The sequence below is a fragment of the Dothidotthia symphoricarpi genome, assembly GCF_010015815.1.
Source record: "Dothidotthia symphoricarpi CBS 119687 unplaced genomic scaffold P153scaffold_16, whole genome shotgun sequence".
NCBI lineage: Eukaryota > Fungi > Ascomycota > Dothideomycetes > Pleosporales > Dothidotthiaceae > Dothidotthia > Dothidotthia symphoricarpi.
In genome coordinates this window covers 764650-778227 of record NW_022985023.1, presented here as the reverse complement: position 1 = coordinate 778227, position 13578 = coordinate 764650, and the positions used below count along the sequence as shown (strand labels likewise).

The 13578-nt window shown below is 49.8% G+C and overlaps 5 protein-coding genes across 5 annotated transcripts; 1 reads left to right on the top strand and 4 right to left on the bottom strand.

Moving 5' to 3' along the window:
* Nucleotides 1–103: 103 nt before the first annotated feature.
* P153DRAFT_297076 (UBC-like protein) lies at nucleotides 104–1034 on the top strand (the record flags this gene model as incomplete). The annotated part of the gene is made up of 2 exons (XM_033664136.1): nucleotides 104–155; nucleotides 208–1034. 2 exons carry the CDS (start codon nucleotides 104–106, stop codon nucleotides 1032–1034), a joined length of 879 nt encoding a protein of 292 aa, XP_033521358.1.
* A 296-nt stretch (nucleotides 1035–1330) lies between these two features.
* On the bottom strand, nucleotides 1331–3332 carry P153DRAFT_424885 (lipase 3 precursor; the record flags this gene model as incomplete). The annotated part of the gene is made up of 4 exons (XM_033672507.1): nucleotides 2741–3332; nucleotides 1755–2685; nucleotides 1519–1654; nucleotides 1331–1464 (listed from the first exon to the last, which is right to left on the bottom strand). The coding sequence occupies exons 1-4, from the start codon at nucleotides 3151–3153 to the stop codon at nucleotides 1331–1333; spliced, it is 1614 nt and encodes a 537-aa protein (XP_033521357.1). The 5' UTR covers nucleotides 3154–3332.
* Nucleotides 3333–7067: 3735 nt separating this feature from the next.
* P153DRAFT_377884 (uncharacterized protein) lies at nucleotides 7068–8291 on the bottom strand (the record flags this gene model as incomplete). Its single annotated transcript, XM_033669764.1, has 1 exon — nucleotides 7068–8291. The coding sequence occupies one exon, from the start codon at nucleotides 8289–8291 to the stop codon at nucleotides 7068–7070; it is 1224 nt and encodes a 407-aa protein (XP_033521356.1).
* A 198-nt stretch (nucleotides 8292–8489) lies between these two features.
* Nucleotides 8490–11145, bottom strand: P153DRAFT_368983 (uncharacterized protein). The gene is made up of 2 exons (XM_033668658.1): nucleotides 10322–11145; nucleotides 8490–10269 (listed from the first exon to the last, which is right to left on the bottom strand). Exons 1-2 carry the CDS (start codon nucleotides 10769–10771, stop codon nucleotides 8860–8862), a joined length of 1860 nt encoding a protein of 619 aa, XP_033521355.1. The 5' UTR covers nucleotides 10772–11145; the 3' UTR covers nucleotides 8490–8859.
* A 21-nt stretch (nucleotides 11146–11166) lies between these two features.
* Nucleotides 11167–11796, bottom strand: P153DRAFT_368982 (uncharacterized protein). The gene has a single exon (XM_033668657.1). The coding sequence runs from the start codon at nucleotides 11701–11703 to the stop codon at nucleotides 11533–11535; it is 171 nt and encodes a 56-aa protein (XP_033521354.1). The 5' UTR covers nucleotides 11704–11796; the 3' UTR covers nucleotides 11167–11532.
* Nucleotides 11797–13578: the final 1782 nt, after the last annotated feature.

Below are 13578 nucleotides of genomic sequence, written 5' to 3'. Positions count from 1 at the left end.
ATGTCACTGCTCCGATAAATCATTCCACCCAACACACGTCACTGCACCGGTGAATCACTCTACCCAACACATGTCACTGCCCCGATAAATCATTCCACCCGTCATGTCTACCCGCGGACAGTTCAACACCAAGAACCCAACCATCAAGCGTATCTGTAGGTGCTCGTCCCATCGCCCCATCATGACTTGGGAACTGACGTGTGGCAGTAAAGGAAGCTTCCGAGCTGTCCACCTCGCCCTCTTCAGACTACCATGCCGAGCCGCTAGAAACAAACCTCTTCGAATGGCACTTCACATTGCGAGGTCCGCCTGCGCCCTCCCCCTACGCCGGCGGCATATACCACGGTCGCATCATCCTCCCACCTCAGTATCCACTCCGCCCGCCTTCCTTCCGCTTCCTCACTCCCACCGGCCGCTTCGAAGTCAACAGAGAGATTTGTCTGAGCATATCGGGACATCATGAGGAGACGTGGCAGCCGGCCTGGGGCGTGAGGACTGCCTTGGTCGCCATACGAAGCTTCATGGATACCGATGCAAAGGGCCAGCTGGGAGGAATCGAGTGTACCAAGGATGCGCGTGAGAGGATGGCCAAGGACAGCGCCGTCTGGCAATGTGCAGCATGTGGGAAGAATAACGCCGACATCATCAAGGACACGGACGACCTAGTAAAGGAAATCGAGGAGAGGGAAGGCAAGCGAAAGGAAGAGGAGGTTCCTGAAGAACTACGTCTGGCATATCGCGACCAGCTGAGGAAGACGGAAGACGAGGGGGGGCCATGGATGGAAAAGGGCAAAGTTGTCGAGTCTTCGCCGTCGTCTTCGTCATTCCAACCCATGCCTGCGCCAACAGTTCCAACGTCAAACGTAGCACCGTCTCCCACCGCACCTACGCTCAGACCAACAAGGACAACACGACCAGTCCCAGTGCAGCAACTCGCACAACAGAATCCTGATCGCTCCTTGGCCTGGATCGATACATGCATCTACGCTGTTGTAGCAGCCTTGCTGTTCATGGTCGTTAGGAAGTTTGCATGACCTGCCGTCGATGCCTCATCACATAACACCTGTCCATCTTGGGAGATTTGTCTATATTTTCTTGTCTTTCTGCCATCTCGTTCTCGGTATATAGCAAGCGGTGGCGTTTACGGTATTGGTTTCAACCAGGGTTTTCATAGTCTAGACTCCACTCGCGCAAGTATTCACATCTGACACTGTTTCTCCAGAACACGTTCCCCAGGCTTATATATATATATACATGCATATGCAGCAAGTTCCCCTACTTCCAATCATGGCACCACACCTCATTCCCATCCGACCAACCGACCACTCATTCAACGAACCAAACTATTGATATACGCCACCCCCTCCTTCCTATCCACATCCTTCTCCACATAACTCTTATCCGCGCGGAACACAAAGTTCGTCACCTTCTCCCGGTACTGCGGCCATACAGGAACTCCAGCAACTTCACCATCAATTAGCTCAGCCACAGACAGTTATCAGAGAGAATACAACATACCACCGTGGTCATTCGGATCGAGGTCGTAGGCAAAAGACGTCCACATGCGCATCACGAGATGCGACAGAGCGACGTTAGCGGAGCTATTACCCAGAGGCGTGATCTGCTGCTCTGTGTTGCCAAAGACGAAGGGGATCTGTTTGTGCTGTCAGTACAGTACAGTACGGTACCATGCATGCTACCCGCAGTCTGCGCAACGAGAAGATAACACATGTACGAGGATAGATATGTCTTACCTCTGAGAAATGATTAACCCCAATCGTAGCCGGCGTGCTATTGAACTTTGGCGCATCCCATCGGTACGAATACACGTTCTCGACATACTTGCTCATTTGCTGCGCCATCAGCCGTCGAGGGGCAAACATAGCTAGGTCCGAGGCGATGGACTGGTAGCGTTTATACTGCAGACCGTTCTGCGGCCAGGTACGATTGCCCCAGCCATATGGCTCACCGACAGCGGGATCATCCGGATACAAGGCCAGCAGCTCCTTCGCCTGCTCCTCGTTGACGTTCCAGCGCTTCGAGTGCACGAGCTGGTTGATGGCATCCGCATCGGTGTTCACGCCATTAACGCCGAATCCCTCGTCGGTGTTTGTCCCGAGGATGATGGGGATCTTTGCGAAGCGGCCCGTTGTGAGGGATTGCTGGCCGTAGCGCGGGATGAAGGACCCGTCGATGGTGTGGAACCACTCCAGACCTTGGTAGCCGTAGGGGGCGATGGTTTCATAGGGCACGTCGCGCAGACATTGGAGCGTGTTGGTTGCGTTGTCACATCCTACGCTCGCCGTCAGGTTGTCGTACATGTGCTGGTACCAGTCTGTGCCGTTGAGGGGCGCGCCGACAGCGCCGCCGCTCTCCATGATGGCGGCTCGGAACAAGTCGTCGTTGTCGCCATTGTATGCGTTGATGTGGTCGCCGACCGAGTATGCGCCCGCCGACTCGCCCCAGATAGTCACTTTGGCGGGATCGCCGCCAAAGGATGAGATGTACTTGTTCACCCACTTGAATGCGAGGCGTTGGTCTCGCAAGCCTAGGTTCTGGTTCCCTGTCTCGGCAATTTCTTCGCTGTCGATGAAGCCGAACGCGGCCATGCGGTAGTTGATGGAGATTCCGATGACAGGCTTATTGTTGAGTACCGATTGCTGTACGATGTAACTCATATTGTATCTATGAACCCGTGTCAGTACCTATTCGTTACCCTTCTCTTGCGAGAACAACTAACCGTGGATCGCTCGTAGCGCCCTGCTGCCATCCACCTCCATATATCCATAACAACACGGGTAGCTTCTTATTCTGCTTTGTCCTCGGCTTCACAATGTTCAGATGGAGACAGTCCTCCCCCATCTGTGTCCACCCATCCTTCACCAGCAGGGTTGTGTCTGAACCATACCCCCTACAATCAACACCATACGAAGTGACATTGAAGTCCTGGGTAGGTGTCGCCTTGATGAGCTCGGCGGGAGCGAAACGTACTGGTTTGGGCGCGTACTTGACGCCAAGGTAGACGTCCTGGTCAAACTCTGCGAGATAGCGGCCGTGGAAGATGCCAGTGTCCGAGCGAACAGTGGGCGATGACGCATTCCCCTGTGCGAAGGCAACACCACAGAGGCAGAGAAATGAGAGGAGAGAATTCATTATTGCTGCAATTGCCTGCCGTCTTTTTTTGCGCGAACGTGTACGGAGTTATTTATCAAGTTGCATTGAACTCTGTGGTCGAGGAATCCTGCTGGCTTTGGAGCTACAGTCGAAACTGCATGAGAACACTTCAGAGTCTCGACCGAAAGAGGCGTACACCAAGTGAAATCCTCATAATCAAACGTCGTGGAAATGAATCGAGGGAGCAATATAATACCTTGATGGCGTCCGTACGTTACCCGCTCCACCAAAAATTCCTAGCCTACAAGGGAATAGCAAGTTCCCCTCCCTCAAGCATATTGGTGGACGAGTGCGAAAGAAAGCATATGCTAGAAACCTGATCGTCTTTTTTCCATGCAAACTACTGTGTGTCATGGGTATTCTACCCCCATACCGGGGTATTGTTCTCTACCCGGACGTTCGTTCTACCATATTTCGATTGCATCTCCGCTTTTGGAGCTCCCCTGGAAGACGCGTGTTGTTGATTTAACAGATTCAGCCAATCTGTACGCGTCCCCTGAAGTGTCTACAGGGTGACGAGTGGCTGCTACCGTATAAACTGGGCTCTCTCGGAAAACGCTAGCAGGGGAACTCGGGAACTAGAACCTAGTCTGAATACTTAAATGCCGCGTTACGTGGCGCCACCTATACAAACTGCCATCTATACCTTTAAATCTAGCTCTATAACTATAGTAGAGCTCTATAAACATACATTTAAAGCTTAGATTTTAGAGTTATTACACCTAGATCTTAATTTTTTACAGTTTTTAAAGAATAACGTAAAATTAGTTACGTAGCGTAGCTTGTACGCGCAGCTAAGTTACTTAGTGTAGTATAAGATATAGCGTTTAAACGTTAAGGTTATACCTGTAATTAGAGCTATATTTTACTAGTCTTAAGTTTTAGCTAAGCGTTCTAAAAAATATATCTATAGCTAGTAAATTTGTAAAGCTTAGCAGTAAAAAGTAGATATAAGTAATAGTTATAAATACTATAGAGTAGGCTCTAAAATCCTCCTAATTCTTTACTAGTATAATAAGTAGCACTAGATTACAGCAGCGTTTTACCTAATTAGGTAATACTAAGTTACTAGTATAGCGCTAAGAACTTTAGAAAACTTTAAACTTTAGAGTCTATCTAAATAATCTAAACAACTTTATAACCTTAACGCCTATATCTATCTTAATGTTTTAATATTACTATAATCCTTTCTAAGCTTTAATTACTACTACTATATCTTCTTATTCTTCTCTTATTCTACCTACCTTGCTATTTTTAGTAGTGTAAGTAAATTTCTAGCGCTATTAATAATAATTAGATTTAATAAGATCTAACCTTTAGTATCCTCTACTAATAGTTACTCTATAAGGTAAGCTTTATTTAACTAACTACCTTTAGGTATATAATAATTAATTAAAAGCTTCTTTAAGTTAGGTACTAATATAGCTTTATAACTCTTCTCCTAGTACGTAAGCATCTCCTCTTTATTCTCTAGTAATAAATAGGTAAATATATTATCCTTATCCTCCTTAATTTTAACAGTAGTAAGGTCCTCTGCTAAGTTCTTAGATATCTCCTAACTAGTAAAGTCTACCTTATTAGAGAAGTCTTTAATCTTAATTAAGTAGTTATTAGTACTAATAGGGCTAATAGCAATACTAGTATAGATAAAAGAGTCCTTTATAAGCTATCTTTTATGCTTATTTAGGTTATCCTAGGCATTAGTAACAGCCCTTATTACTGCTATCTGCTGTACTAAAATTACTATCTATTTTATTAAGTTCTCCTCTAAGGTTTTATTATCTAATAATAACTTAAGCTTCTCCCTTATTAATACCTTAAAGGACTTATTTATACTAACATCTAGTAGCTAGAGTAGTCTAGTATATCTGCCTAGGATTATTACTAGATAGATATTATTTTTTTAGAGTTTTACCTTAATAACTTTAGTTTTATAGAAAGTAGTATAGTCTATTATAAGTAAGCTGTTACGTTCCTTTAATATATTAAACAGTTCTTTATTTAACTATTTAACTAGGAGCTCTTTATTATTATACGCGCTTAGATTAACCTTAATAGTAATATAAGAGTCCTACTTAACTTACTTCTTCTTATTAAGCTTACTACCTACTATACTATAAAAGATAAGCTTTAGCTTAAGTCTTAGCACACTGTTAATAAATACGTATAATACTAATATAGCTTAATATTTAGCCTAGCTAGAGTTTATAATACTTCTACCTACTGTATATTCTCCCTTAAGATAGTAAGTATACCTATTAAAGAACTTAAAGGGAATTAGAACTTTATCTATATTTAGTATATTAGATAATTAGAAGCGCTAGAAGTAGCTAACTAATATCTATAGAAATAAATTGCAGTAAATAAACTAAAGAAAATAATTTATAAGCTAGAAGTAGTAAGGTAGAAGATACTAGCTAGCATAAGTAAGGCGTTGCTAGGATATATCCTATTATTAAAGAAAGCCCTTAAACTAGCTGTTAGAGAATAGGAATTTAAAAGGCTACCTAAAGTAAGTAAATTCTGTTTTCTATACCTAATAATTATAATTACTAACTTTACTGTTACTATTAAGCTCCTTACTATATAATGTATTAAATATAATCTTCCTACGCTAGTAGAACTAGTACTAAGATACTTTTTATCCTATCTGCCTCTACTTAATAAACTACCTAAATAACTTAAGTTTAAGCTTAGGAAACCTCTTATAACTATTACCTAATATAAGTACTTAACAGCCTTAGCTTATCCTAACTATCTTATATTATTACTGCTATATATCCTACGCAGTAGACTGCAGTATTTTAAAGTAGCGCGCAGTGTCTACTGTCCTTAGCAGTCTCTAATAACTATTGTATTTAAGTCCTTAGAGGCACTGCTGCTTCTACTTAATACTATTACAATAGCTCTTATCCTTAATCTAATAATGTATAAAGTAGAGTATAATCCTAAGTTTCTTTTAAGGTAAGATAATTGTATAGGGCCTAGACAAAGCTTTAGGTACTTTGTATAGCTGTGTAGTACTAATAAGGTCTTTAATTGTCTAGTAGCTGTGCCTGCAATAGACCTTATTAGAATAATTAGCTATAAGATTACTTACAGTAACATTGCTTAGGGGGACCTTGTTATAGGTAGAGGTTTTAGGTAAGAGGCCTATTAATATGCAGGTAGTTAAATACAACAAATTTACATAAGTAAGAGAGCTTAATTACACATAGGATAAAGAAAATAATAGGGGCTTAGGCTAATAAAAACTTTAGTGGATTCTAATATTAGCCTAAGTGCTACTTAGGGGTATTTATTAGAGCGTCTATTTAGCACACCTGCCACCCCTACTAGCGTTTTCCGAGAGAGCCCAGTTTATACGGTACGTCACAAAGAATATCACAGCATGTAATTTTCCGGCAGATGCTTGCACTGTTACTGAACTCGTACTGTCGATGGTGCATTGAAGCTCTTTCCGAAATCCGCCAATAACAGTGCGGGATCGACCCTTGGCGTAGGTTAATGAAGACATCGACCGCTATATAGTTTGCATGACCTATTCTGTAGCACGCGCAGAAGTATTTATAAAGTGGTCGGCGGTGTTTTGCTTCAGACCTTTCTCTATGCCGGCAATGCTGTCGAGTGTTATAGTTGTGTGAAGGGAGGAGTTGCACGGAACTCATAGCTGCCAAGAGAAGTTATTGTTATTGTTGTTGTTGAGTTGTTGAGTGGTTGAGTGGACGCTTTCGGAAGCTGGGGTCGGGTCGGGAACCATTTCCCCGCTCACTGTTTCAATCGACGCCCCTCGGATGATAATTCCCCGCATTCTCGTCGCCCCACCGCCAGAGCTAGCATTCATTCTGTTCTGGATTTGTGGAGCTGCGTGCGTGGAACTGGGGGAAAATACGCTATTCGTCAAACCTCGGTCGTTTACCATCTCTCTCTCTCTCGTCACTAAATCTCTTCCTGTCTCCTAGTGGTTTCGCATTAGCCCCTGTCGCGCCCTCTCCTCTGCCGCCATCTCTTGCATTAAATGAATCGGATCGAAAGCGATCGTCCAGCCCATGTTCGCCCGCGTCGCGACGTGGCCCTTGATAGCCTAGATCTCCCCATTTGCCTGTGTCCTCGCTCCGCATATCTTTGTACCTCGTCCTGCCCTTTTTGCCCAGCTTAGTCATATCGCGTATCTGCATGAACTCGGGTAGTATCTCGCGGTTTGTCTGGTCCTCGAAGCGCGCGTTCATCAGATTCCGGCGATCGACGCCCAACTCTGCCAGCTCATCAGTGAAGAAGGCGCCTTTGTGAAAGTACTTTTGCATATACTGCATCTGACCACGGTCGCCACGGTCTTCCTGCTGCTGCTCAATAAAGGCGCGGTCTTCAGCTTCGCGGTCGGCAGCGGAGAGGTTGCGTCGGCGATCAATTTCAGCGCGCTCGGCTTCTGCTTCTTCGATGGCGAGGCGCTCGCGCTTGATGCGCTTGAGTTCGCGCAATTTCCAGGCCAAGTACTCGGCGGGGTCATGTCGGTCGGTATCGTCGATTGCGTCGATGTCGGCGTCTTCAATGTCGTCGTCCCAGTCCTTCTTGCCTGCAGCGCGCTCAGCTGCGCGCTGTTCAACCTGCTCTTGAACAACCGCTCGCGCCTGTTCCTGCCGCCGCCGTTCTTCTTCCTCTGCGAGAACATCTGCTGACTTGGCCATGCCCTGACTGCGTTCCTTCTTCTTCAGGAACACGGGTCGCAACAGCTTTTTTGGCGCCTCCTCTTCGCTGCTCGACTCTTCTTCCTCTGAAGACTCGTCTTCGCTCCCGCTCCCACTCCCGCTCCCACTCCCACTGCCTTGATCGCCGCCCTCGTCTTCGCTCTCAGTCTCAAACTCGGCCTCTAGTGCTTTACGCTCCGCATCCTGCTTTTGTCGCGCCGCAAGCTTCGACTTGAGCGCAGCCTTGGGAAACGACGACGAGACTGGCGCCGGCTTGGATTTCGCGTAGGGCTTTGGTTGCTGTTTTTCCTCGTCCGACTCGGACTCGTCCGAACTGGACTGTTCCTTTGCTTCGGCCGCAGCCGGTTTCCCAGCGAATTGACGCGTGCGTATCGGCTGCGCGGTGAGCTTCTTGACTTTTGGTGGTGGCATGTTGTGTGCGAGGATGATAGTGTAGGTCGTGTGCTGCTCCTCGAGAAGCTGACGTCGGACGCGAAGCCGCGAACGCGACAATTGACAATTATTTAGTAGTGGCTTGGCAGTCCGACCTCACGTCCCACACCCAACGAGCGTTTCATTCAACACGACTTCACGCGTCAATTCATCACAAGAAATACCGCTTTTGAAAACATTGCATAGATTTCAATTTGGCTTAGAGCCAAGCTCTGTATATTTCCGTCGAGGAACTGACCACTATGGACTTTTTCCAATCTAAATCATATCCGAGATCCGCCTCGGCACTCTACACATGCTCTCAAACAGCAAGCTCGCTCGCTTGCTCATCAGGCAATGCCGATGGAATGGAAAAAAGGTGAAATTACGCCTGCGGATGCTTTGTGTGATGTAACGGTAAAAGAAAGCCAGTCAAGTCTCTCGACAAGCGGCATGCTGTAAAACAAAATGGGACTTTCCCAAACAAATGCTATGCTCGCTCAAAACGCATCAAGTAAAATAAACATAATGCAAAGAAGCCGTCTATGATCTGGAAAGTATAGTCGGCTCAACGGAAGACGGGCTGTTGAGGAACGGGAAGTTGGTTGAACTGGTTCGTCGCAGGCCACGCCCCATGATCCATGTAGGGCAAAAGACCAGCTCGGCACTCTGTCATAGGTCGACCTAGAGGCTGGTAGTGCATCTGGTCGTAGGCAATATTTTGTGCAGGATTGTGAATTGACTTTTGGGGAGGCGGCACAAGTAGAGTATGCACACCACGAACTGGACGGTATGGTGACTGTCGTTGGCTAAGAAAGTGAGATGGTGATAATTGCCGTGAGTGTGACGTTGAGAAAGACGCGCTGGTGGGCGAAGACTCAGCAGAAGGAAGATATGGACTAATCTGGCGAGACCGATCGGTAGTTGGCGTCTGTGTTGTCGAGAAGGGGGGCGCCACTGAAGAAGTGGGCGTGCTGCCAGGCTGTTGCCATTGCACAGGCGGGGGGTAGACCATGGCCATCGAACGGCTGCCGGGGATAGGCAGCGGAAGCTCTGACCAATTCTTCACGTGAGCAGGCGGGAGATGTTGCGGCGGAGGTATAGACAGACTCGGCAATGGTGGCAGCCTATTTGTAGATGGTGATGGCTCAAATGATCTGTTCACGGGCGTCTGCAATGTTGGGATAAGGGGGGCGTTGCTATACGGTCCAGGAGCGAAACCATGGGCTTGCCTCTTCATTGGCGGCTCGCCACTGTGGTCATTGCTTCGTTTGCGTTGCATGATGGGACCTAACTCGGATCGATGGCCAACTGGGGACACGGTGGCTGGAGTTGTCTGTGACGGCAAAGACGGTGTATTAACAAACGCAAAAGGATTTGCTGAGTAGGTAGTCGACATTGGTGGGGATGGCTGCAGGGTGGTCGGCGGTGATGGGACATAGTTCTGTACGCCGAACGAATGGTTCGATGGTCCAGATGGGCTCCCACGGGCAGATATGGCGATTTTAGATGCATGGTCGAAGTAGGTGCCGAATTTGCCGAGAGTGGTGTGCCATTTATCCCACTGCTCCTTTGATGTGTACAACCCATACCTCATGTTGCTGAGAAACTCGACCTCCATGACGTGCACTTCCTGTACCGAAATGCCGGATACCTCGGCCCATGTCTTGTTCGTATAGGTGTTGTCGTCGAGGAACTTGTTGCCAAGCATGAGAGCTACAGTCAACAAGCGGTACTCGCTGCCGGGCTTTCCCTTGACCGTCGGGTTCGTCTGCTTCAGCCTGTAGATGAAAAGCAGTGCTAATAAGATGACATTCTGAGCAACCTGGGTCGTCGTGAGGATGGTGGCCACCCACTTGCGGAAGCCGGTCGTTGGCATGGCATCAGGGACAAGGGGCTGGATGGACCGTGGGGATTTGGTCACGTCAAGCACTTGCTTCAACACCGTCGAGCTCTCGAACCAAAAGAGGCAGGTCACCTAGATAAGTCAACTTTCTGCCATGACGAGGCCTAGTATCTGCCAGACTCACCTCTGCTGCTAACTGTGGGAGGCCCTCTTGTGGCGTGCTGATGGTGGACGGTATTCGGAGGTTTGGCTGTATGGTCCACTTCTTCCGCGGCGACTGACTCGCTTCCTGGGGATGTTGTGGTTGCTGCTGCTGCGACTGTCTTGGAGGAGGTGAGCTGCTCGGTGCTGTGATTGCCCTCGAGGTGCCAATGGCAGGTAGCTGGTAGCTATAGTGAGGGCCAACGCCCTGGGCTGACGGCAACGACACGGCTCTCACTGCGGATCCTGGCAGGTCTGGCGTCCGCAGCGTGTTGGCGTGGTCGTGGCTGGCCGTGATCCGGGGCATGGGCAGGTGCATGGTGACATCCAGCTTGGGCAGCAGTGAGCGGGCGGAGACGGAGGAGAAGAGGTCGAAGGGGGGCTCCCGTGGGATGGCGTGAGGCATTGGACGTGGGAGCTGAAGCTCGAGCATGGGGACGGCGCAGACGATGGCGATGGCGAAGCAGGGAGAGGTGGACGGGGAGAGGTGGACGGGGAGAGGTGGACGGGGCGACGGCGAGAGTCCTTCACTGCATCACCGGAGGGCAGGCAAGTCAAGCAAGGAGACGGCAGGCGTGTCGACGACTACTATGTAAGTAGGCCAATGGGTGGTAGCCTGTATGCGGCAGACGGCGGCGATGATGGTGGTGGTGGATGAGGCCAAGCAGAGTGCAGGGAGACACAATAAAGAGTCGGCGGCTTGTCTTGGGCCCGCCTGCTACTGCTTGCGCAGGCCGTTGGATACATTATTCGTGACTGTGAAGGTCGGAAGGTTCCAGGCATTGGGGGCGTCTTGCACCAAGAGGCTGATCCGGAAGCAGAAGCAGCTCTGACATCAACCGCGCCTGCTGCTAGGCGTGAAAGACTGTGACTAGGGCTGCACGGACGCCGGGCACGACAAGGCCAGACAAGACAAAGCCTACTGGCGGCGGTCACGACACCAGCAACTGCAAGCGGCGTCGTTTGCTGCGACGAATCGTGGCGGCCGCAGGATCCATTTGATTATTCACGCCGCTATCTGGCCCGCAGACGTGCACCTCCCCATCCCATATCCACATGCACATCCCCGTCAGGCAGGCGTTGCGACGGCCTCTGTATATAGCGAGGGCGAGCCACTAACTGCGCCGCCGCGACCGCGTCCGCCACCCTCAGAAAGCCGCGCGTGCTGATTGGAAGCAGGGCCGTCACCTCACCTCAGTTGACGACTGCCGGGCTGGCAGCAGAGCAAGCAGTCATCCATTCCCTCGCTGTGCACGGCGGACCATCCAGGCAGAAACAGTAGCGCTGGCGGGCCTCATTAATCCTTTGCACGGCAGCCCCGGAGAAGTGCGGCGGTCCCAGAACGAAATTATAGGTAGCCTCCATCCCTTACGCAGCCCACCACGGCCAGCTGCTGCACCAGCCAAGGCGGAGCACACGAGATGATGATGCTGCTGATTACGATGCTGAGGACCGTCGTCGCTTGATGCAGCGGCTGAGTGTAGCCAGCCAGGCAACCCGTTGGTGGAACGGCATCATCGCACGCGTGCAGCATTCCTTGCCGTGTGTTTGGCCTTGCAGTCCGCGAACGGCGTTGCAAAAGCCAGGACGACGACGCGCTGATGCATGCACACACACACACACACTACACACACACACCACACACCACACCCCCCAAGTGAGAGCCGTATCAGGAGCGATACGAGCAGCCCCACCAACCCCGGCAACCTGCTCGACGCGAACAAAGCAGGCTGAGGTGCGAGCGCTGCTGATCGTGCAAACGTCTTTTTTTCTTGCTTGCAAGTGATGTTGCGTCGTGTGAGGTCCCAATCAGTCATGCGGATGAGTCGCTGCTTGCATGTCTGGCCCGCGTCACCAGCCAATCGCTCGCCTGCACCTGCCCCGGCGCTAGGTACATGCCTTCCTTCACGCCAGACTGTTGTGCGGTTCCATGTTGAGGCAATTTGCACCCCAGGACCGCAACCGCCTGCTCAGCGGCCCTGGCCAAACGCAATCTGTCTACCAGCATACTCGCTAGGTGTCGCCCTTCTCTGCAAACACGGCTCTGCAGGGGGTCGATGGCCCAGTGCACACCCACGAATCCGTTGCTTTTCGAGACGCTCTGCGCAAGCCTAATGCGGTAGTCGACGCCTCTGCTAAGGCCGACAGCGCTAACGGTGAGACTGTGACGGGATATCGCGATCAAAGACACAACAATGCAAGAGAGACGTGACATCCCGGCGACATGTCAAATTCTGTCGACGGTCGTTGGCGTGGTGGAGCGAAGACGAGACGCCAACGGACAGTCACAAGGATCGAACGCGCCTTCCTCGGTCCATGCGTGACGTAAGCTGTGTCGCAGTGGGTCGCCTTTGGCCTGGTTGGCTCCTGCCTCGACGCAGCCTCTTGGCCGTCTTCAGCCCGTGAATGCTCGCTCGCCTGCTCGCTTGTTTGGTAGACGGAGACGTGGTAAGAGGACCATCACTTAGGCAACCAGCCAACCCTCGCTTCTGCCATGGCCAGCCATAAACTCAACAACGTGAATCAACGACGCGGGCCGTGCAATGCAAGCCAGCAGATTAACTGTAATAATGTAGGTATAAAAATACCGCCGGGAATTATTAACTTCTCGAGCAGCATCCCAACACATGTCGGAGGCACATTGTGGAGATGACGATGGTCGTTAGTTTCGACGATGATCAAACAAGGCCGTGATAGGTACGTCGGCATCTATTCACGATTACGAGCACTCAGGAGAGCGGGACGTGGGAGTTGGTTGGTGTACGACCGCCCTAAACCCTACTCGGAACTTTGTTCGCACACTTGCCCTCGCCGACCTCACTAACGTCTGCGGAGTTCGGGATTATCAATATCCTGAGAACTCCAGCCGAGCAGGGCTTGGCCACCCAGCTACCAGCTAGCCCAGCCTAGCGCAATCTGTCCTCCTCATCACCATACCATGTCTGATGCCCATACGCAAAGACCGGTCCACAAGACTGAGACGCGACGATGCAGGCTTCCGGGCGAAGTTTCTATTCGCAATCACGACCGGCCTAATGCTGATATGGTCATTTTCAGCTTCCGTCGTGCCGAAGACGCCAAAGTTTAAGCACACGGACACGACAGCTGTTCCAGATGCCGAGAGTACCTGTCTTTTCCTGCGACATGACAAGGTACTCTCCTTGCCAAACGACTCTGAGTTTAGCTCCTTACACCGCATACTTTGGTGGTATGCATCATCCATCCCTCTATGGTCGCCCA